At 40.6% G+C, this 23,213-nt stretch overlaps 1 protein-coding gene across 1 annotated transcript in view; it reads right to left on the bottom strand.

The window, feature by feature from the left end:
* Positions 1–7,936: 7,936 nt before the first annotated feature.
* MAPK1 (mitogen-activated protein kinase 1) overlaps positions 7,937–23,213 on the bottom strand; it is a 75,041-nt gene continuing 59,764 nt past the window's right edge. The window contains exons 6-9 of the mRNA XM_068243075.1: positions 23,007–23,138; positions 19,026–19,135; positions 13,046–13,173; positions 7,937–11,694 (exon numbers count right to left, since the gene is read on the bottom strand). Coding sequence (XP_068099176.1) covers positions 13,063–13,173; positions 19,026–19,135; positions 23,007–23,138 — 353 coding nt within the window. The 3' untranslated portion in view covers positions 7,937–11,694; positions 13,046–13,062. The remainder of the gene's footprint in view (positions 11,695–13,045; positions 13,174–19,025; positions 19,136–23,006; positions 23,139–23,213) is intronic.

The raw sequence follows: 23,213 nt of genomic DNA, 5'->3' as shown, positions 1-23,213 counted from the left end.
ATTAATGGGGGTATGTGGGGGACGGGCTGGAATTGTACTTTGTACTGGTTGAACTCGATGGACGTATGTCTTTTTTCAACCAAAATAACTATGTAACTATGTGTAGCGCGAACGATTGGCAGCAGATTCGATCCCAGTGATCGAATCTGCTGTCGAAACGGCGGCAAATCGGGCCAGTGTATGGCCAGCTTTAGTCCTGGAGAGGGCTGTTATCTGACTTTTATTATCTCAACTGTAAGTGAACTGTTTACTTTTTCTCTGCTAGAGGAGTGGTCATTACTTCACAGACTGCTTTGAAAGACTCATTTTGAATGCTGAGTGTTGTGTAATCTGCACATATTAGAGAATGCTGCAATGTTAGAAAAAACACTATATACCTGAAAATAAAAGTATGAGAATATTTTCTTTGCTGCTAATCTTCTAGTAATTATTCATAGTACACAACCAATTCACTATATCATATTTTTTTTTCCGCTTCAGTGTCTCTTTAAAGGTGATGGCACACACTGCACATTCAAAAATAGTGAGTCACTTCTAAAAACTGGATTGGCTATTTTATAGACTCACTAACCTGTACATGAACAAATTAGTTTCTGCACACTAATGTGATACAATAGGCTGTACTGTCTTGCTGTGATTCTCTTCCAATGAAGCACCCCAGCAGCCTCCCCCTTCAATTGTATAACTGTTTCCTGTCAGTGTGATCATGCAGCAGGAAGATGCATGCAGTAGTAGGAGGGAGCCAGGAGGATTATGCCTTGATTTATACGCAGCAACCATGTGTCAGTTTCCATGGCAATAAAGGGATGTCAGCAGTACACACATGCTGGTGAAGAATAACACTGAATCACAGAAAACACCAACCCAGAATCTTGTGAACAAGCTCCTACAAGATGTGGCATGGATATTGATAGGCACAAAACTTTGCAATGCATTGATTATTACTGGATTCTGATGACTTAAGTAATCCAGCTATATGATTTATGTGAGAAAGATATTGCTGCTTACGTAATTGTGCATACAGCTTATGTATGCCCAAGTTTAGTCTGTTTAAGGTTAACTTGTGGGCATTTTAAATTACACACTTAATATGTCCAACTTTTTTTTTGTATGAAATTGAAATAATATGAGGGACCTATTGATTAGCTAAAATCCTACACACATCTTAATGCTGTGCTGAGCCTCTGTCTAGTGGAATTACAAAACTGAATGAACACCAGCTGGCAGAGGCTGAACTTCTCGGACATAACAGAGGTGTTGGTGGCAGGCAGTCCACAGATGATGGATCATGTCCCCAAATCTAACCACATCAAACTAGCAATTGGGAGAGATGCGGTGTAGTATAAAGACTGTCAAACCTGGGAGTGATCCTGGATGGAAAACCAACAGACAGCAGGTATCAGCTGTGGTAAAATTCTCAGTTTTCCATCTGAGAAATATAGTGAGAATTAACCACTTAACAACCTCTGTCACGCTTATCTACGCCCCTTTAAACTTCACCTTAGTCACAGGGGCGTAGATGGGCATCTCCTGTTTATTTTGCTGCTGTGCGCGATCGCGTTTGTGTGCATGCGGATTTGCATACGCGTCGGGCACCCGCTGGTCTGTGATTGGCTGATGTGAACATGTGTTCACAAAGCCAATGACAGTGCTTATTCATGCAGAATGTGTGTAAACATTGTATCAGTCACTATGCTGTTAGGGCCCGTTTCCACTAGAGCGAATCCGCATGCGTTGTCTGCATGCGGATTCGCATAACCAATACAAGTGGATGAGACTGTTTCCACTTGTTACTTTTTTGGTGCGTTTTTCTGTGCAGGATTTTTCTGCACGGTAGGGCCTGCAGAATTCGCCTGTGTGAGGAATGCAGGCAATTCGCAGGCTATGTATTTAATAGGGAAAACGCACATGCATTTTTTTGCCGCGAATTCGCACGAAAACTAATGCAACTTGAACCAGGCAGTGACATGGTTAAAATCGCTCATAGCCTGCCTATGCGAAATCGCAGCAAAAATCGCATGCGGAATCGCATCCGCATGTGATTTTGTCAGCGGTGGAATCCCAGCGATTCGCACCGCACTAGTGGAAACGGGCCCTTACAGTTACTGAGATCACCAGTGAGAGGATCTCAGATAACTAGCACAGCATTCGTGACTGATCAGCATCAGTGAGGTTTTTTTTTTAAATAAATTATACCCCCATTAACCCTTGCCTCCCTTAAATGTGAAAATTGCTGTGGTTTTTAGGTGAAAAACCCTGTGGTAGAGAAGTGGTTAAAGGACTCCTGGTGTGAAAGAAATATGGAGGCTGCAATATTTATTTCCTTCAAAGCAATACCAGTTGCCCGTCTGTAATGCTGATCATTCATGCATCAGTAGTGTCAGACCTGGAACAAATATGCACATGGGAGCACCTGATCTGCATGTGTGTTCAGGGTCTATGGGTAAAAGTACTGGAAGCAAAGCATCAGCAGGACAGCCAGGCAATCTGTATTGTTTAAAACAGTGGTTTGCAAAAGTATTCAGGCCCCTTTAAGTTTTCCACATTTTGTCCCATTACTGCCACAAATATGAATCGATTGTATTGGAATTCCACGTGAAAGACCAATACAAAGTGGTGTACATGTGAGAAGTGGAACGAAAATCATACAGGTTTCCAAACATTTAAAAAAAAAACAACTGCAAAATGGGGTGTGCAGAATTATTCAGCCCCCTGAGTCAATACTTTGTAGAACCACCTTTTGCTGCAATTACAGCTTCAGTCAGAGCACCTGATCTGCATGCTTGTTGAGGGGCTGTGGCTAATCATATTAGAGATGCGGGATCAGCTGAAGAGTCAGTGCTTGTTTCCACTATTGCAGTGCGGAATCGCCTGGATTCCACCGCTGATGAAATCGCATGCGGATGCGATTTCCCATGCGTTTTTTGCCGGTGAATTCGCATAGGTGAAGGTATATACGATTTTAACCATGTCACTGCCTGTGTGAATTTACATTGGTACCTATGCGAATTCGCATACCATAGCCGCATGCAAATTTCCTATTAAATACATTAGCAGCGATTCGCATGCATTCCACTCGCAGGCGAATTCGTTGGCACTTGTGCGTTTTTTTTACCGCTGAAAAAAAACGCACATCAACAACGCTACAGTGGAAACAGGCCCATCCACTTGCATTACATGTGCGAATCCGCATGCGTTGGACGCATGGGGATTCGCAATATTGGAAACGAGCCCTCAAGCAACTGGTATTTTAACCACTTGAGGACCATGGGCTTTACCCCCCCTTAAGGACCAGGCACTTTTTTTCCATTCAGACCACTGCAGCTTTCACGGTTTACTGCTCGCTCATACAACCTACCACCTAAATGAATTTTGGCTCCTTTTCTTGTCACTAATAAAGCTTTCTTTTGGTGCCATTTGATTGCTGCTGCGATTTTTACTTATTATATTCATCAAAAAAAAAGACATGAATTTTGTCAAAAAAATGATTTTTTTTTACTTTCTGTGCTGACATTTTTTCAAATAAAGTAAAATTTCTGTATACACGCAGCACAAAAATGTGGACAAACATGTTTTTTAATTTTAAAAATCAAACATTCAGCCTATATTTATTGGTTTGGGTAAAAGTTATAGCATTTACAAACTATGGTGCAAAAAGTGAATTTTCCTATTTTCCAGCATCTCTGACTTTTCTTACCACCTGACATGTTTCACGAGGGGCTAGAATTCCAGGATAGTATAAATACCCCCCAAATGACCCCATTTTGGAAAGAAGACATCCCAAAGTATTCACTGAGAGGCATAGTGAGTTAATAGAAGATATTTTTTGTCACAAGTAAGCAGAAAATGACACTTTGTGACAAAAAAAAAAGTTTCCATTTCTTCTAACTTGCGAGAAAAAAAAAAAAAAAAAAGAAATCTGCCACGGACTCACCATGCCCCTCTCTGAATACCTTGAAGTGTCTACTTTCCAAAATGGGGTCATTTGTGGGGTGTGTTTACTGTCCTGACATTTTGGGGGGTGCTAAATTGTAAGCACCCCTGTAAAGCCTAAAGGCGCTCATTGGACTTTGGGCCCCTTAGCGCAGTTAGGCTTCAAAAAAGTGCCACACATGTGGTATTGCCGTACTCAGGAGAAGTAGTATAATGCGTTTTGGGGTGTATTTTTACACATACCCATGCTGGGTGGGAGAAATCTCTAAATGACAATTGTTTGATTTTTTTTTTTTACACACAATTGTCCATTTACAGAGATATTTCTCCCACTCTGCATGGGTATGTGTAAAAATACACCCCAAAACACATTATACTACTTCTCCTGAGTGCGGCGATAGCACGTGTGGCACTTTTTTGCACCCTAACTGCGCTAAGGGGCTCAAAGTCCAATGAGTACCTTTAGGATTTCACAGGTCATTTTTGTTTCAAGACTGCTCCTCACAGTTTAGGGCCCCTAAAATGCCAGGGCAGTATAGGAACCCCACTAATGACCCTATTTTAGAACGAAGACACCCCAAGGTATTCCATTAGGAGTATGGCGAGTTCATAGAAGATTTTATTTTTTGTCACAAGTTAGCGGAAATTGATTTTAATTGTTTTTCCAAAGTGTCATTTTCCGCTAACTTGTGACAAAAAATAAAATCTATGAACTCACCATACTCCTAACGGAATACCTTTGGGTGTCTTTCTAGAATGGGGTCATTTGTGGGGTTCCTATACTTCCCTGGCATTTTAGGGGCCCTAAACCGTGAGGAGTAGTCTTGAAACCAAATGTCGCAAAACGACCTGTGAAATCCTAAAGGTACTCATTGGACTTTGGGCCCCTTAGCGTACTTAGGGTGTAAAAAAGTGCCACACATGTGGTACCGCCGTACTCAGGAGAAGTAGTATAATGTGTTTTGGGGTGTATTTTTACACATACCCATGCAGGGTGGGAGAAAGATCTCTGTAAATGACAATTGTTTGATTTTTTTTTTTTTTTTACACACAATTGTCCATTTACAGAGAGATTTCTCCCACCCAGCATGGGTATGTGTAAAAATACACCCCAAAACACATTATACTACTTCTCCTGAGTACGGCGGTACCACATGTGACACTTTTTTGCAGCCTAGATGCGCTAAGGGGCCCAACGTACTATTCACAGGTCATTTTGAGGCATTTGTTTTCTAGACTACTCCTCACGGTTTAGGGCCCCTAAAATGCCAGGGCAGTATAGGAACCCCACAAGTGACCCCATTTTAGAAAGAAGACACCCCAAGGTATTCCGTTAGGTGTATGGCGAGTTCATAGAAGATTTTATTTTTTGTCACAAGTTAGTGAAAAGACACTTTGTGAAAAAAAAAAAAAAATCAATTTCCGCTAACTTTTGACAAAAAATAAAATCTTCTATGAACTCGTCATACACCTAACAGAATACCTTGGGGTGTCTTTCTAAAATGGGGTCACTTGTGGGGTTCCTATACCGCCCTGGCATTTTACGGGCCCAAACCCGTGAGTAGTCTGGAAACCAAATGTCTCAAAATGACTATTCAGGGGTATAGGCATCTGCAAATTTTGACAGGTGGTCTATGAGGGGGCGAATTTTGTGGAACCGTAAGCAGGGTGGCCTTTTAGATGACAGGTTTTATTGGGCCCGATCTGATGGATATGAGTGCTAGGGGGGTGACAGGAGGTGATTGATGGGTGTCTCAGGGGGTGGTTAGAGAGGAAAATAGATGCAATCAATGCACTGGGGAGGTTATCGGAAGGGGGTCTGAGGGTTTGGCCGAGTGATCAGGAGCCCACACGGGGCAAATTAGGGCCTGATCTGATGGGTAGGTGTGCTAGGGGGTGACAAGAGGTGATTGATGGGTGTCGCAAGGTGTGATTAGAGGGGGGAATAGATGCAAGCAATGCACTGGCGAGGTGATCAGGGCTGGGGTCTGAGGGCGTGGGCGGGTGATTGAGTGTCCTAGGGGCAGATAGGGGTCTAATCTGATAGGTAGCAGTGACAGGGGGTAATTGATGGGTAATTAGTGGGTGTTTAGGGTAGAGAACAGATGTAAACACTGCACTTGGGAGATGATCGGACGTCGGATCTGCGAGCGATCTATTGGCGTGGGTGGGTGATCAGATTGCCCGCAAGGGGCAGGTTAGGGGCTGATTGATGGGTGGCAGTGACAGGGGGTGATTGATGGGTGATTGACAGGTGATCAGGGGGATAGATGCATACAGTACAGGGGGGGGGGTGATCAGGAGGGAGCAGGGGGCAGTTTAGGGAATAAAAAAAAAATAGCGTTGTCAGATAGTGACAGGGAGTGATTGATGGGTGATTAGGGGGGTGATTGGGTGCAAACTGTGGTCTGGGGGGTGGGCGGGGGGTCTGAGGGGTGCTGTGGGCGATCAGGGGGCAGGAGGGGAATCAGTGTGCTTGGGTGCAGACTAGGGTGGCTGCAGCCTGCCCTGGTGGTCCCTCGGACACTGGGACCACCAGGGCAGGAGGCAGCCTGTATAATACACTTTGTATACATTACAAAGTGTATTATACACTTTGTATGCGGCGATCTGGGTGCTAGTAACCCGCCGGCGCTTCCGAACGGGCGGCGGGTTACAGCGCGAGGGGGGCGGAGCCAGTCCCCGGCGGAGGATCGCATCACGGATGACGCGATCGCTCCGCCCATGCCCCTACAAGGGCCGCCGCCTCTGGGCATGAGCTGGTCCTTGCGGGATCCACTTTCCGGCCGCCCCTGTGCAGTGGGCGGTCGGTAAGTGGTTAAAAGGAAAAATCCATATCCTCAGTTTAGGTTCCACTTATACACCTACGTACTCTAGTTCATGCATTTGTATCCTCCCGCCTGGACTGCTGCATTGCCCTATTCATAGGATCCCCTGATAAAGTTCTGCACACCTTACAACTAGTACAGAATGCAGCAGACTAGCTCCTAAAAGGAAACAACCATATCCCTCTTAGTTAAGGTTGCCTTTACAAGGAAATACATAGGGCAGCCACCATTACTTTTTGCTTCTGGCTCCCTTTCACAAAAGACTAAAAACCCACCTCTTTTCCCAAGCCTTTGAATCCCCAGGGAGAAAAGCACAATAAAAATACTATTCATTTCAGATTTAGAATAACTTCAACTCTCCTCTATCCAATGCTTAATGCTAACATCTCTTTCCAAAACTAGCCTCTCCGATGCCTTATGCTAACCTCTCCCCAACACTAATCTCTCTTCTTCCCAACATTAATTTCTCCTCTCTGATGCCTAACACGAACCTTTCCCCTTTGATGATGGAAACTAACCTCTCCTCATTGAGGCTCAACACTAACCTCTCCGATGCCCAACACTAACCTCTCGTGTTAGACACAGGAAAGGTTAGTGTTCAGCATCAAAGAGAGAAGGTTAGTGCTCTTCTGATTCTTTACCAGTCACTTTGAATCAGCTGTTCGGTTGACACTAATATGTACCTACACTCTATTTGTTGCTATGGAGACTCCTCTTTTCTCCCTGCCATCATTATGCTTCATAGAAGCAGCCATTGCTCTCTGTTCTGTGAGTGTTTTGTCACATGACCTTTGACAGGCTGTGTGCATTTATAATTTTTAGGGAAGCTGTAATGAATTTGATAAGACATGACCAGTGTGAGCATTTACAAACCTCTAATGCACTCATCCTGTCAAGAGGACACATAAAACAAGGGATGAAAATGAACGGACAAAATAGACAAGAACATATCCTCATGCACACCTCTAAATAGAGCAGGGAGAAATAAAGATTCCCCTACTAGGTGCTTTTTGTAAAAACATATGCTATGAGGACATGGAGATTTACTATTTGCTTTTAGTTTCATTCATAAAAAAGGTACATGCAAACTATCTCGAGTCAATGTTAATAGGTGCAATTGTGTTACATTTTAAAATGAATGCACATTAACTGAAGAGCAGTCTCTCCATACAAGATTAAGGAATAGGCATATGCAGAATATTTATTAAGACTAGAATGCTTCCAAAACAGTTCTGCTTGGCAGTAAAACACCTGCATAGGCTGTAATCTCACTATGCTGATGTTCTATGTTCTGGCGTTTCAAGTAACCCATACAAGGATAGCTAGACCTGTAACAAATAACAGAACTGTTTGGTAATACAGGAATACAATTTTAATGATTTAATCTGCATTTTGTGGTGTCTTACAATTTTTTTTTTTTTTTTTTTACACAATTTAACCAGAAATATAGAACATCCAACCAATTGAGGAAAAAAGTTAAATACATCAATAGAATTAACAAAAAAATATAAACCTCATACAATTTTGTTTCTTAATTGATTAAACCAGGTTACATTTCTCTCACAATAAAATACATGTTCAGCTGTTACATTACAGTTTAAAGGAACATACAGGAATTTGTTATAAAATATTTTTCTCTTAAATTTATTCACTGCTTGGTGGATCAATCTTCTTTCAAAGTCTTTACCTAAAGGACAAGGAACCGTGGTCCAACTGAGCAGTGAAGCCTCTAGCTTTACAACCTACCGTACTTAAATCAGCTACACACATTTTGAATACAAGACTAAAAAGGCACCAACAGTACAAAGCAAGTACAAAGCTCTTTTTAGTAATCTGTTAAGAGTGCTTTTATATGGACAACACAAAAAAGGCAATGAGGGAAGGAGAGTCACTAGTTCTAACCAGTGGTTGCTTTTATTTTTATTATTTAAAAACTGACTAAGCATATGCCCTTTTTTGTACGAAGATGGTAATTCAAAAGCATGAATACAAGCAACCATAAAACACTGGTGTATGGCTGTTATGGGCATCCTGGGAACAAGAGCAGATCTGAAGGCAGAGGTGAAGCACAGTAAGTCATAAGAATCCTGCCAATGGAAAGCAGCAGGTGGGTTTGACTGTTCAGATGCTCCTCTAACAAGTGACCTATGCAATACTTGGACTGGAATGGTTTGCATGATTCTTCCAAGCGAATATCAAGACATACTTCTCAAGCACAACAATGCTGGATTCTAGAAAGGTTTCCTTTTCATTGTCTGGGTACAAAAAAAAATAAATAAAGTGAAAAAGGCTTTCAAACTGAAAACCACCTGGAATCTACTTTATGATTACTATCACAAAGAGATTGGTCTCTGGCAAAGTACTGCATATAATGCTAGATCACTAGTTTGTCAAGGTTTTTGCCAGACTACGTCAAAACCCATAAAAACCTACAAAGTTGCTCTTATATTTAATTGGGAGACAGACCGTTCTATAAATTTCTAGAATATATGGCTTCTTCTTTCCCTGATGCTTTTTGTATGAGTAAACTATCCATGCATTAAACTCAAGGGAAAAATATGAGCTTTTTCAGTGCATAGATAAACATTGGTTTCCCTGTTAAATGCAAGGTGAACAGTTGAAGTTCCATAAAGCAGATGACGCTGTGTAGAGTTTCAGGTTCCAAGGGAAACTGGGATTGTGCAAGAAATGAACGCAAAGTGTACTGAGCAAGGCTTGACGAATTAACGAACTCATCCACTTCATACACCAGGTGCATTTTTACTCAAATGTTGGTAATCCAAATTGATGCAGAACAATAATCACAGGTCTCTGGCAGGAAATTAATTGCTGAGGAAAATGTGGTATGACTGTAATGGCTCCCTCAAAAACTGAAGTGTAAGTGAAATAAGGCAAGTGATGGAGGCCTAACCTATTAGCAAATAAATCCCTTTTTCATATAGGTCTGTCAGGCTAACGTCTCACTGCCTTTCTATAAAGCAGACTACTTTAAAAGCATTATTCCATATTTTTTTTTTTTTTTTTTGCTTTTTATTTTTTTTTGCAGAAGTTATCGTGCACAATGGTTTAATAAGACAAGTATTTCACCTACCGAGTGGTTAGTCTGATCAACTGATATGCAACATAAAAATTACCCGGTAAACCCATTCACCAAAAATTACTGTAAAATTTTTACATAACCCACGTCACAGAAACTGACCCACCAAACAAAAAAAGAAAAAAAAAAAAGAAAAAAAAAAAAGGATTAATGACTTTTTTTCCAATTTATTTCAGTAACAAGTGCAATTTTTGCTCATGTTCCTAGGCAGTTTAGACAAGTGTCTATAAATGTTGCTAGAACAAAAGACATATTTGAAGGGGGAGGGGGGGGGGGGGCTGTTAAAACAGTTTCATAATCCTTATGAAGGTTACAGGATAAGATTTCATTTAAACACAACTCAGAGGTAAGAGATTTTAATCCAATCAATCATAGGCATGTGGCACTTAGACAATCTTTGCACAGAAAAGCTTAACAGTCATGCGAGGGCACGGTCATCTGAAACAAGGCAAATCTTTCACCACAAAGAGCAGTGAGGAAAAAAGTAGGAGGCACTGCACTGGGACAGAACATCTAAAACTCCACAGAACACAACTCCAAGAACAAATACTTGCAGAAAGGAAAAATAATGTTTACATTGTAAAAGAGTTTAGTGCTTGCTTGATTGCTGCTCCAGCATGACACAAAAATGTATTTTCTATCTTTCATGGAAGAGGGAAAAAAGAAATCTGATCAGAAATAAAATTGGCATCCCCAATAACCAGAGAAATACATTATTCATTAGTTACAGTAGGATACTTGTAAAACTCAGGAGGGGGGGGGGGGGGGGGGGGGAAGAGAAGAGAGAAGGTTTGAAGAAAAAAAACAAACCCAAAACACTACACTAATGTTGAAACATTCAATGAACATGGCTCCACAAGAAATAGCACTTGCACGCTATTTGTAAGTCAATGTGTGGGGCCTCATGCCGACACCTACTTAAAACTGAAGTTATGAGATTTTGGTTTCACTTGCTTGTTATATTTCTGTCCTATCAAAGCTTCACCTCTTTCCAACTCATCCATACATGAAACACGCAGACCCTCTGAAGGCCAGTGCATGGCACAAATGCCCCAAGTTATAGATATATATATCTGTGTGTGTAAATATATATTATAAATGGTATATTGCAGCAGCCTTTTGTTGCCATTAATTGAATTTGTTGTACAGTTAAGCAGATTTCTATAATATTTTAACCTCTCGGGTCCCCCAAGCACATACATGGTTAAAATGTCTTACACAGCTCAAACTATGTGCCAGAGCAAACCAGGGAACCATAGTGTACAATAATCTCCAGCAGGTTTTCAAAGCTTCTAACTGCAAAGGGTTTAAAATGATATGTGTAAGTAAATGGAGCTCTCTGTTGATTTAAAGTGCCAGAGAAATTACTCTCCCAAACAAAAAAAATAAAAATAATGCCTGTTACCACAGTCATCAGTAACATGGGTTCAACACAATATGTAAATCCTGTTAAAGTCAGGACATTGTCCACTTTATGGGAAAGAAACAACTGGATATAAAAAAAAAAAAAAAAAAAAAAAAAAAAAAAAATGCAAAAAAAAAAAAAATTATGAAAAAAAAAAAGGATAAAATTTACAAGCAGTTGTTCAAGGTATCAGCAAGTGTTTGCTAAACCACACTGCTACAGGGCTTTACGAAAGGAGTGTCAAGAACACGTCTCCAGATTGAGAGAATTCATCAGAAGCATAAAAAAGCCACAACTACCAGGAACCGCCCCTCCTTAATGGCCCAAAGGAGTTAGACTGGACAAGCTGAGATGGGTCACAGGACATGGCCAAGGAGGAAGAACTGTCAAGAACACAGATGTTGGAGAATGAAGTCCTTCACAGCCTTTCCCTTAAAGAGAAGAATGACATAAAATGAATAACCAAAGGCAGCAAAAGAACACGCAACTGTTATTTTCCTGTAAGAGTACATCACATATCTATTTTTCTAAGTGGCTTGTTTAAAAACCATTCTTAAAACATCCATCATCACAACCAGAATTATTCACAGAGAATATTTACCAACTTAAAAAGACACTCAAGCGGAAAAAAAAAAAAAATGATACAATGACTTGTATGTGTAGTACAGATAATTACTAGAACATTAGTAGCAAATAAAAAAGGAGACTCATTTTTATTTTCAGTTAGTTTTTTTTTTTTTTTTTTTTTTTAAACATTGCATCATTCTCTAATATTTGCAGTTTACACACTACTCAGCATGTTGAATGATTTTACTGAGCAGGCTAGCAAACTTTTGACCTGTCCTCTGCAGAGAAAAAGAGAATACAATGACTGACACTTGAGATAAGCTTCAGAAGACAGAGCTCTCTGCAGATCATCATACACCCATGATTTAACTGACATTCATCTGCAGATCAAGCAATCATCCGCAGATCTGAAAATCCATCCTGGTGGATCTGATCTGTAGATGAATGTCAGTTAAATCATGTGTGTATGATGATCTGCAGATCTCATAGACTATCATTGCATTTTGCAGGAATGGATTTTTGGTAGGAACAGATCTTTTGCAGATACTGATCTTTTGTGTCTGTACAGCATCTGTGTGTGCAGCATCTTGCAAAGATGTTTTTCTGATGGGGAGTTCAGCTCCATAGAAAAGACTGTGTAGAGTATGGCTCTCATACTACATGAAGATTAGTCCGTGATCTTTCAGTTTCCAAAGACTATAGTCTGATGTGTGTATGAGCCTTTAGAGAGACTCTGTACTCTAAAATTCTTACAATAAAAAGCATACCATTCTATTCATTATGTTCTCCTGGGCCCCTCTGTGCGGTTTCTGCCACTCCCTGCTGCAATCCTGGCTTGTAATTGCCAGTTTTAGGCAGCATTTACAAACAAAAGACATTGCTGCTAACCAGCATGTGATAGACTGAGAGGAGCTCAGTCTGACTCACACAGAGCCTGGAGGGGGCGTGGAAAAGGTGTGTATAGCTTCTATCCTATCACAAGCAGAGTAGCACATTCATGCCTGAGTGCCTGAGCCCGACAAAGCCGTCAGAGGAAAGAAGATTACATTATATAAACAGAGATAATACACCCACTGTGCCACTAGGAAAGGCTGCAGTAAGATACCACATTAGAACAGGTATAGGAACTTATAGGATAGAAGAAATAAGGCTGAAAATTTTGTTACAGAGTCTGTTTAACATACACTACTAAAAGAAACCAGCTGAGCACATTACCTGTGGTCATATTACAGTCAGTATCCTGGCTGGAATCTAGCAGTTTCTTCAAAAATTAACTCCTTCAGTGTCTCCTTTGGCAGATCATCCAGCTCCATTTCAAATTTAAAGGGTGCCTCAGCTACGGGCTAAATTACAAAAGAAAGCAATTACTCTTATAGCATATAACTTTTTTTTTTTTTTAAACAAAGTGCAAGGGACAAGAAAATATAAAGTGGAAAACCGTCTCTTTTGACAAAGTTCAAGGGACAATTCTAAAAAGTAAAGGAAGATTAGCTATCTAGCGCTTAACACAAGGTAAAATCTGCTCGACCAGCCTTATGCTGGGTACACACTGAGATTTTATGGCCGATTTACTGTCAGATCGATTTCCAACATGTCCAATTTGCTTTTCAATCGATTTCCGAGCATTTTCCGAGCAATTTCCTATTAAAGTGAACAGAAATCACTCGAAAAAGCAAATCGGACATGTCGGAAATAATCGATCTGACATTAAAATCGGCCAGAAAATCTCAGTGTGTACCCAGCATATTTGTCACCTGATAAATGGGTCCATTATAGCAGTAACTAGTACACTGAATGTTGTGTTGAAAATAGGGATGATCAATGAGATGCAAATATTTGAGCTCATGCAGGTTTATGTAAATTTGTGTGCAAATTTATGCAGCTTAAAAATGGACAAATCAAGTCCCACACAGGTTTAAATTGATTGGTCCATTTTCAAGCTGCATATATTTACATACAAATTTACATAATAGTGCACGAACTTGGAAAGGTTTGCCTCTAATTGATCATCCCTAGTTGAAAAACAACACTTGCAGCTGAATAGCCTCCAATAATGTATAAAAGCCAAACACATGTCTTATCCACTAACCTGCTGTAATGACACACATCTCAAATGTAAATTTTATCAGGTTACTGAAGAGGAATTTATGAAAGAGTAGTAAGCCACAATGGATGACGAAGGACTGTATCCCTTCTGATGAGCTCCATGCCACGTTTAATCTTCTTACACTTCTGCCTTCTAAACTAGAGCTTCCACTCTGGAGGTGTAAGAAGGTGGAACGCAGCATGGAGAGCATCATCTTAGGCGACTTAACCACTCGCCCCCCCCCCCCCTTTCCCGCACATTCCAAGAGAATTTCACTTTTTGCGAAAGGGTTCACTCAACTTTACAAGCCGCAATGTTAACATTTACATCACATTCACATTGTACTAATAGGGTAGCGACGTCCTATAGATTTGTTGACCACTAGATGTATCACTGCAGTGGACAATGGATCTATTCATCACTATATGTAAACAGATACTAACTTATTTTCCTAAGGAAGATTTTAGAATTTTAGCAAGAACCAATGACTATGATGCAGCACATCCACTTCTGCTTTACTTACTACACACATTTTACATCACGAATCAGCAGAAGGAAGAAAATGATCAATGGCCAGTTGGGTTAGATGCTTAGGGACAGCTGTACACTAGCTTTTTGGCAGCAAACGACGGAGAACCACCTGATGTGTGAGACCTCCACTAATCCATGTATGCATGGAATCGTCATTGAGAGCATTTCTCTCGTGAACTTCAGAATGCGGTGTCATTTGACTTTGGCCTACTGGATGTTTGTACGATGTGCCTCCGAGGAAGCGGCTTTTGGCCATGAAACACGTGTCAGGCTGTCTTTTTGTGTGAATTGGAGCTCTGAATTTGTATCTATACGACATGTCCACAATTTGAAGACTTTAAGAACAAAGAATAAATAAGAGAACTTTTGGTTAAAAAAACAAAAAAAAATCCTATTGTTTGTGATTGATATTTATCTGCTATACCCAGGGGTGGAACAATACTATTTTTATTGTGTTCATTAGTAGACCTGTGTACAAAGCTTTTAGTCAATGCTAGCCCACCAAATTACAATGGGTTGCTTTGAAGTACAGATAAGGACCGGTGTACAAATTAAATAATAAGAACAGTGAAAACCTAGAGAAAAAACATTTACATATGAATGCAAGACTGGTAACAATACTCTCATGTTGTATTAGAGCACCTATTAAGGAAAATAACTGAAAACTTATGAATATGCCTAGTAGAATAAAGTGATTATTTTCTAAATTTGTATGCTATATCTATCCTATCTTTAACCACTTTCTGCTAAATATAGGTTTATAAACACCCTAATGGTATGCAAATAGGACGTTTATGTAACTCCAGCAATTCTAATATGTGCCTTGGGAGCACACATGCATGCTTGCCCTCATTTTCACTACAGGTTCCCTCTAATGCTGGGCACACACTAAGATTTTCTGGCCGATTTATTGTCAGATCGATTTTCAACATGTCCGTTCTGCTTCCCGATCGATTTCCAAACATTTTACGATCCATTTCCTAATGAAGTGAACGTAAATGGATTTGAAAACGCTCGGAAATTGATCGGAAAGCAGATCAGACATGTTGGAAATCGATCTGACAGTAAATCGGCCAGAAAATGTTGTGCACCTAGCATAACGGGTACCTGAAGTGACATGAGGAAATAAGCATGTGATGCACAGTTCCAATCCTACATATTAGATAGTAATAATAGTATAGTTTTTTTTTCTTACTGTAAGGCTCGGTCCACACTTGTGCAGATGCAGAATGGAAACAGAACGCACATCCGCGAGGCGGATGCTTCCGTCCATTCTGCATCAGCTTTGTGCTAACACACCGCTCCGCGTCAGTAGCGTTACTACATTGGCCTGTATGCATCGCCGCTCACCTGTCTCGCTGCCACCGCTCGTCCCTTCCACAGCCTGAAAGGCCAGCAGAAGCATGGCCCTCCACAGGCTGCAACAGGCCAATTTTGCGTAGCAACAGGGAGAATTTTCATTGGTTCAACATGAACCAATGAGAATTCTCTGTTGCTGAGGATTCTCATTGATCTGTTGCAGCCCCATGGAGATTCCCCATGCTTCTGTCTGCCTCTGGACTCTTCAGAATGGGACGAGGGGCGGTGATGGATAGTGGGACGTGTGAGTATGATGTCACGACAGCGATGGGATGCGGCCGAAACTGGCGACGCGGATGCGGCGACTAGCATAGTAAGAGCGGACAGTGTCTGTTCTCATAGGCTTGCATTGGACACGTTTTCCCGTCCAGTCCAGGGGGAAAGAAAAAAAAAAAAGTGTAAAATCCGGACTCTTAAGTTTTCATTTAGTACAATATGCATCATTGTTTCTGCACCAGAGGAATCAGGTCCTACATTTAACATAGGATCCGCTTCCTGCAGAGCTTTAAAAACTTATCCCACGGAAAAAATGTAAACCGGCCCCAAGAGTTAAGGTTAAGAAACAGGGCTGTACGTTCAGTTTTTATCTGCAGTCCACATGCTGTCAAGACTGTAGCATTAGTGAGGGATCACATTTGCATCTGTGGAAACCACAAATAATTCCCAACAAGCATTGTGCCGCCAGATATCACACTATAGACAGCAATTTCAATCACACGCATTGTGTGGAATGTAGTGCTGGTTGTATTTTTTTCCCGATGCTATGCAGAATCAGAGACCTCCTGAAAATAGCAGTCCCTTAGAAAATAGTGTTTTCACATACGAAATCCCACTGCAACAAATCACTGCCAAGCTGCACAAGTGTGATCCCTGCCCAACTCTCACTAATAACTGCAAGTTGTAAATCTGTCTGGGGAAAAAAAAAAACAGTAGCCCGAATGATCATATACACACAATTATAGGACATGTGGAGCTACATTAAATTGTTATTTAGCTGATGTGCTGCACAGCATTAATATTGATTTGACTCTGAACTGAGGCCCTCTCACATATGGAGAACACCAATGCCGATAATCCGGGTGCAAAGATCATTTAAAGTGAACCCGTGGTGAAAATAAACTGATGAGATAAACAATATTTATCTTCCTACCCCAAAAAATGACTTCGTCATCCCAGGATTTTGTTTTATATTTAACCACTTTACCCCCAGCGGTGCATATATCTACACTCCTTTTAACACTCTTTCCCCACCAGGAGCGAAGATATATGCACCGCCCCACCACTACCGCCGCTGTCTGCGCTCCCACGCTCATGCACGCCGCCGGCCGCTCGCCCGGAGATCAATGAATGGGAAAAACCGTTCCCGTTTGTTGATCTCAGCCCCCCAGCAATGATCGGCTGCTTCTACGAGAAGCAGCGCGATCATGAGAAAAAAAAAAAGTTTCCCAGCCTCGTACTTCCTATGCTTACAGGTCGCATGCGCAAAAAGTTACTGTGGCCAAATAGTAAAACTACACTCAAAAAGCATTTTTCATATGCAAATACATAGTTTTACATTATAAAATTAACTCTACCTCCCATACTCCAATTTTTTTTTTGTAATAATAAAAGGCACCTTAGGGACTGAACTCTCAATATTTATGTCAAGAGGGTATAACACTGTTACTTTATAAACTATGGGCTTGTAACACTTGTGACGCAAAACTGAAAAAAATGCACCTTTATTTCCAAATAAAATATTGGCACCAAACATTGCGATAGGGACATAATTTAAACTGTGTAATAACCGGGACAAATGGGCAAATACATTTCATGGGTTTTAATTACAGTAGCACGCATTTAAAAACTATAATGGCCGAAAACTGAAAAATTATGATTTTTTTCCCAATTTTTTCCATTAAAACACATTTAGAATAAAATAATTCTTGGCATAATGTCCCACCTAAAGAAAGCCTAATTGGTGGCGAAAAAAACAAGATATAGTTCATTTAATTGCGATAAGTAATAAAGTTATAGACGAATGGAAGGAGCGCTGCCTGAAAGGTGAAAATTGCTCTGGTGCTCAAGGGGTAAAACCCCTCAGTGGAAGTGGTTAAACATTTACAAAGTAGATTGAATGTTTTGTTGTGTCTGCTCAGTTGCAGTCTATTAAGTGTCCCTAAATGAAAATACATGAACAATATTGACCCTCTCTCCCTCTGCTCTCATAAATATGCTTAAAAAAAAAAAAAAAAAAAAAGTTTTCTGCTAGGAAAAAACTTTAATGGCTGTAATTTGCTTACCAGTGAGGTTTACTATATTCCCGATAAGGTACTGACAAGACAAAAGCTGCCACTTCCATCCTTAAGAGACACTCCGACCAAGAATAGAACTTTATCCCAATCAGTAGCGGATACCCCCTTTTACATGAGAACTCTATTCCTTTTCACAAACAGACCATCAGGGGGCACTGTATGGCCATTATGGTGAAACCCCTCCCACAAAGAAATTCTGAGTACGTACTCTTGGCAGTTTTCTGTCTGAACCCTGTTGCACTGTGGGAAATACCTGTTTACAGCTGTTTCCAACTGCCAAAACAGCAAGCAGCAACTACATCACTTGCCAGCAGTAAAAAGGTCACCATGTGATAATTGTCAGAATATAAAGCAAGGATTTAAAAGATTTTACAATAGGCAAACACTGACTAAATCATTTATACATAATTATTGTAAAAATGAAGCACTTTTTTTATTACATTATTTTCACTGGAGATCCTTTTTAAAGATTAACTCTTTCAGGTAGAAAAATAAAACAAGTAAAACCTCCTGATTATTAATATGTTTAGTACTGTACATACACTTTATCTCATGTCGCCTCGGGTATACTTTAAACACTATTAGAACTGAAATTTGAGGTAAAGGCTTTCTTTTAGAAAATAACATGTTTACAGAAAATCTACCAGGGGTAGAATTGCTTTACAAATCTTGCCAACTAATATTAAATAGACTTTGCATTTCAATGAGCAGCCTATTACAACAGTGTAAAGATAGCCATACACTTGGAACTGTAATATGCAGAAAGTAGTAACTATACACAGTCTACCTTATAGTCAGTACAAAGCAATGTCTGACTGAAACAGGGTCAGTATACCCTATTTCATCAAATACCCAATGGCAGGGCACCAATGCAGCAGTGAAAAACACACCACACCTAGAACTCAAGTACATTGCATCAACTTACCTCATCACTTGGGTCATAATACTGTTCCAGATAAGGATGGGCTAACGCTGCCTCTACTTCAATTCGTTTGTGTGGGTTGAATGTCAACATTTTGTCCAACAAATCAAGAGCTAAAACAACAGTGAGTGACAGGTGACTTTGCCTATAATTTACTGGGCATTGGTTATATTACATAGCTTACTACTAAATATGTTATAAACAACTAAAAATAGGATATTTCTTAAATGTCTTACACCATTCCATGTTGTATGCATGAGATCAAGGAGTAAAATTAAATCTAAAAAAAGTGCATCAAATAGCAGCAATGTGAACATGTGTTTAGTTCAAATGCCCAAAAGTGAATGAAAACCAGAAAACAGGGACGAGTTTGTGAGTGTATATTAAAAGTAGACAACCTCGAAGCATATCTGGGCTGTGATAAATAGCTTTTTACTTACCTGGTGCTTCCAACAAGTTCTTGTAGTGGGTCACCGTGCACACATGCAGGGTTCACTAAGTACCACGCATGCGCACAGACCACTCCCGGCGATGGGGGGTGAGATTGAGGAGGTTGCGGGAAAGACCACACGTGCAGGAGCCCATGACTAGAACTTGTGGGGGATATTGAGGGCTCGTTTCCACTATCGCGAACCCGCATGCATCCAACGCATGCAGATTCGCACATGTAATGCAAGTGGATGGGCCTGTTTCCACTGTAGCGTTGTTGAGGTGCGTTTTTTCCAGCGGTGAAAAAAACGCACAAAAGAGCCGCAGGGAAATCGCATGCGGTTTCCTCATGCGTTTTTTGCCACGAATTCGCATAGGTACCAATGTAAATTCTCACAGGCAGTGACATGGTTAAAATCGCATATACCCTCACGCAAAAACGCATAGGGAATCTCATCCGCATGCGATTTCATCAGCGGTGGAATCAAGGCGATTCTGCACCGCAATAGTGGAAACGAGCCATTAGGGGTGGGAAAAAGGGGGTGGGGGTGGGAAAAGGGGGGTGGGGGTGGGGGGACAGCAGCACAACGGACGGGAGTCAGAGGACCAAAGAGATCTGAAAGATTTCAGGGGACTGGAAGAAGCCCCAGGTACAAGACAGTTCAGATGTGCTTTACGTTTGTTCCACTTCACTGCTCTATTAGGAAATCACTACCAAGATTAAAACTTACTGAGTTAAGTGCCAATGCATCGAGCAATTTATGGGCAGATTCAAACGAGACATACAGTATCTCTCCCACCAAATCAGATGAGCGAGAAATCTGTGGGCTACCCATACACTGCAAGCTAATTCCTGATCGATTTCAACTTGAAATCTCTCAGGAATCTTCTATGTGATGTAGCTGCCCCCGAACTGTAAATGTGTTAAATAAATCCTTAGAACCTAAAGTGAAGTGGGAAAGTTTCATTTACCTGGGGCTTCTACCAGCCCCTTACAGTCAACCTGTGCCCGCACCGTCCCCAAACGCTCCTACGCCCCCCAAGTGGCTTAGTTTCAGTTTTGGCTGGCCAGGCGTGTCCTCGCTCCATCGCCATGAGCGTCCTGCGCAGACGCAACACGAGAAAATTTACTGCGCCTGCGAAGTATGCTCCTAGCAGCGGGAGTGCAAACGAGGACGTGCAGGCACAGTGGCTGGTGACCGTCTAAGTCGCCAAAATCAAAACAAAGACACTGCGGGGGACCGGAGGATCGTTCCAGGAAAGCATGGGCACAGGTCAGCTGCAGGGGGTTAGTAGAAGCCCCAGGTAAGTGAAACCTTTTTTTCACTTCACTTTAGGTTCCCTTTAAAAAAAGGTAGAATACGGTTGCTGTGATCCATTTAGCAGCGTACTTAATTTGATTTTAAATTCATTTTAAGTAAGCGCAAAGCAGTTTGTCTGCTAAGCAGGCCTGTTGCGCAGTATACCACAACACACATCCATCAAGAACATATTCTGAGTTTGGAAGAGAGATTTTGTGTCGGTCTACCAAAATGCTGCTTAGTCTTGTCCTGCTCTGGTGTAATAACACTAAAAAGCTATTAGTAGACTGCAGATGGGATTCTGTTTATACAATCTGGTTGTCAGGTTGTGTTTTAGTTGCTATAGTAACACTGAGGTCCTGCATAAAAGCTTGATGTTAAAACACCAAGGATAATTGAACATAAACATTTTTAAAGTGGAGAGTTGTAATTTTAACTGCCCTTACAGAGTTTTTTTTTAACATTCAACAAAGCAAAAAACACATTTTATATTTCACTTATAATATATAACAATCAACATTTGTCTATGGGACCCACAGCCAGAGGGACTGTAAACAGAAGCAGTCCAAGGTTCTAGATTCATAGTAGACAGGCATAGCTATGAAGAATGCAAGGCATCATCCTTAACTACCTGTGTAAATACAGCATTGCACAGACAAGACTCAAACAGCAGAGGTGAATTGGCATGAACACAGTTTATTTTTCTAAAATTAAGACTTCAATTTAAAAACAAACAAAAAAAACCTCCACAAACTGTAACCTTACATAAAGTTAGATGTCCATTGCAAAGGAATATGGGAACACAAAAATGCCTATAGACGTCCACTACAGGCAGTAGTAGTTTTTTTTATTAAAAAAACTTTTAGACGTGTATGTAAAATTGCTGACCTCAGGAGTAAAGCTCTACCTCAAGCCTGTGCTAGTCTGACTGCAGAATGCAAAACTGAACCAGGCTAAACTGAGGATAAGCTAAACTGAGGATGGGCTCTCATGTTTATTAGAACCAAAGTTAATATAAAGATTTAGCATGTTTATATTTTATTCCATTGACAGTTTACCAGAAACCAATTCATTAATTAGGCTAAAAAAGGGTTATTTGGGGGCAAGAATGGTTAAAGAAGGCATACACATTATAAACATAATTTCTCGGTGTTGACAACCGCATTCTGTTTTAAAAAAAAAACGAGCTCTAAACAATGCTTCGTACAGGTTATACATGGAGTAGTAATAGAGTTCATCAGTTGGAGGTACAATTTCTGTTGTGATGGGACTAAAAAGAGATCAACTATATTGACTTTACCAAGTCAATTTGACTTTCATCTTAATCTCTTTGGAGGTAACCCCAAGACATGTTCGGTGTGGGAAAAAAAGCCAGGAGCAGTAATCCCGAGCCTGGTTTGGGATAGCCGCCAGGAGGTACAGGGATGCAGCAGCAATTAGAACTTCCCCCAGGAACCAGACGCTGGCAGCCAGTCTTCCAGTCCTCAGAGACTCTGATCCCTCTGGTGAGATCGCCATTTGTCACAGGACTGAAGATGGCAATCTCTCCCTAGGGGCAGAGAGCCACCCGGTGCACAGGAGGAAGAGTTGCAGCGCTGGACACTGGGAAGTTGGGTTCCTGCTTTTTTGGGTCTAAAAGCACATGGAAAAAAATTGTACCACTTAAACCCTAAATTCAAAGAATCATACCGTTCGGAAGGTTAAGAGGCAGACGTAATTCTGTGGATCCTGTCAAGATCCTTCCTTAGAAACCATTATCATAACCATTGTACCATAGGGTCTTGGAGTCCTTATCAATGCAGTAGCTCATATATACAGTATGTATAAAAATTTTGGATTTTAATCCCACAGATCCACAGGTATAAGTAAACTGGTTTTCCCTTAAAATCACAAGACAAATTTGTATTTTTGAACTAAAAACTTGAACCTCTTCTTTGCAAGGTATCCAAGATAGAGGATTTAAATAAATACTTGCAAGCAAGACCTTCTGTAGAAATATCTGGACCATATAACCTAGCTACCTGTAACTTGGGTAGATTCACACACATCAGAATCATCTAAGGTAAATAAAGATCTAAAGGCTGAACTTACAGCAAGGCCTAATGCCAAAAGCTACAACTGCATTCTGAAAACCAGTACAATTAAAAATTCAAACACAATGAAAAACAATTGTCAACTTAAAACATTTCTGGTAGCAGACACTACAAATGGCTGATATGGATGTCCATAAAACAAATTGTAAACAACATTTTACCTTTTGGGTCTGCATTTGGGAACAGTCTGTTCCAGGGAACCTTATTTTTATGAGGGAGGGAAAGCAAGTAGTTTCGAGCTTTCAAATTTATTATACAGTTTAGATCTTCTTGAGAAGGTGATCCAAGAATGCCTGCAAAAATAGAATGTAGAAACTCAACAAAAACTGTAAAGGTAAACAAGTAATATCTCTGTTTTTACAAGATTT

Source organism: Hyperolius riggenbachi, chromosome 1 (genome assembly GCF_040937935.1).
Source record: "Hyperolius riggenbachi isolate aHypRig1 chromosome 1, aHypRig1.pri, whole genome shotgun sequence".
NCBI classification, from domain to species: domain Eukaryota; kingdom Metazoa; phylum Chordata; class Amphibia; order Anura; family Hyperoliidae; genus Hyperolius; species Hyperolius riggenbachi.
The sequence above is the reverse complement of the archived record's forward strand: the minus strand, read 5'-3'. Positions and strand labels throughout refer to the sequence as shown.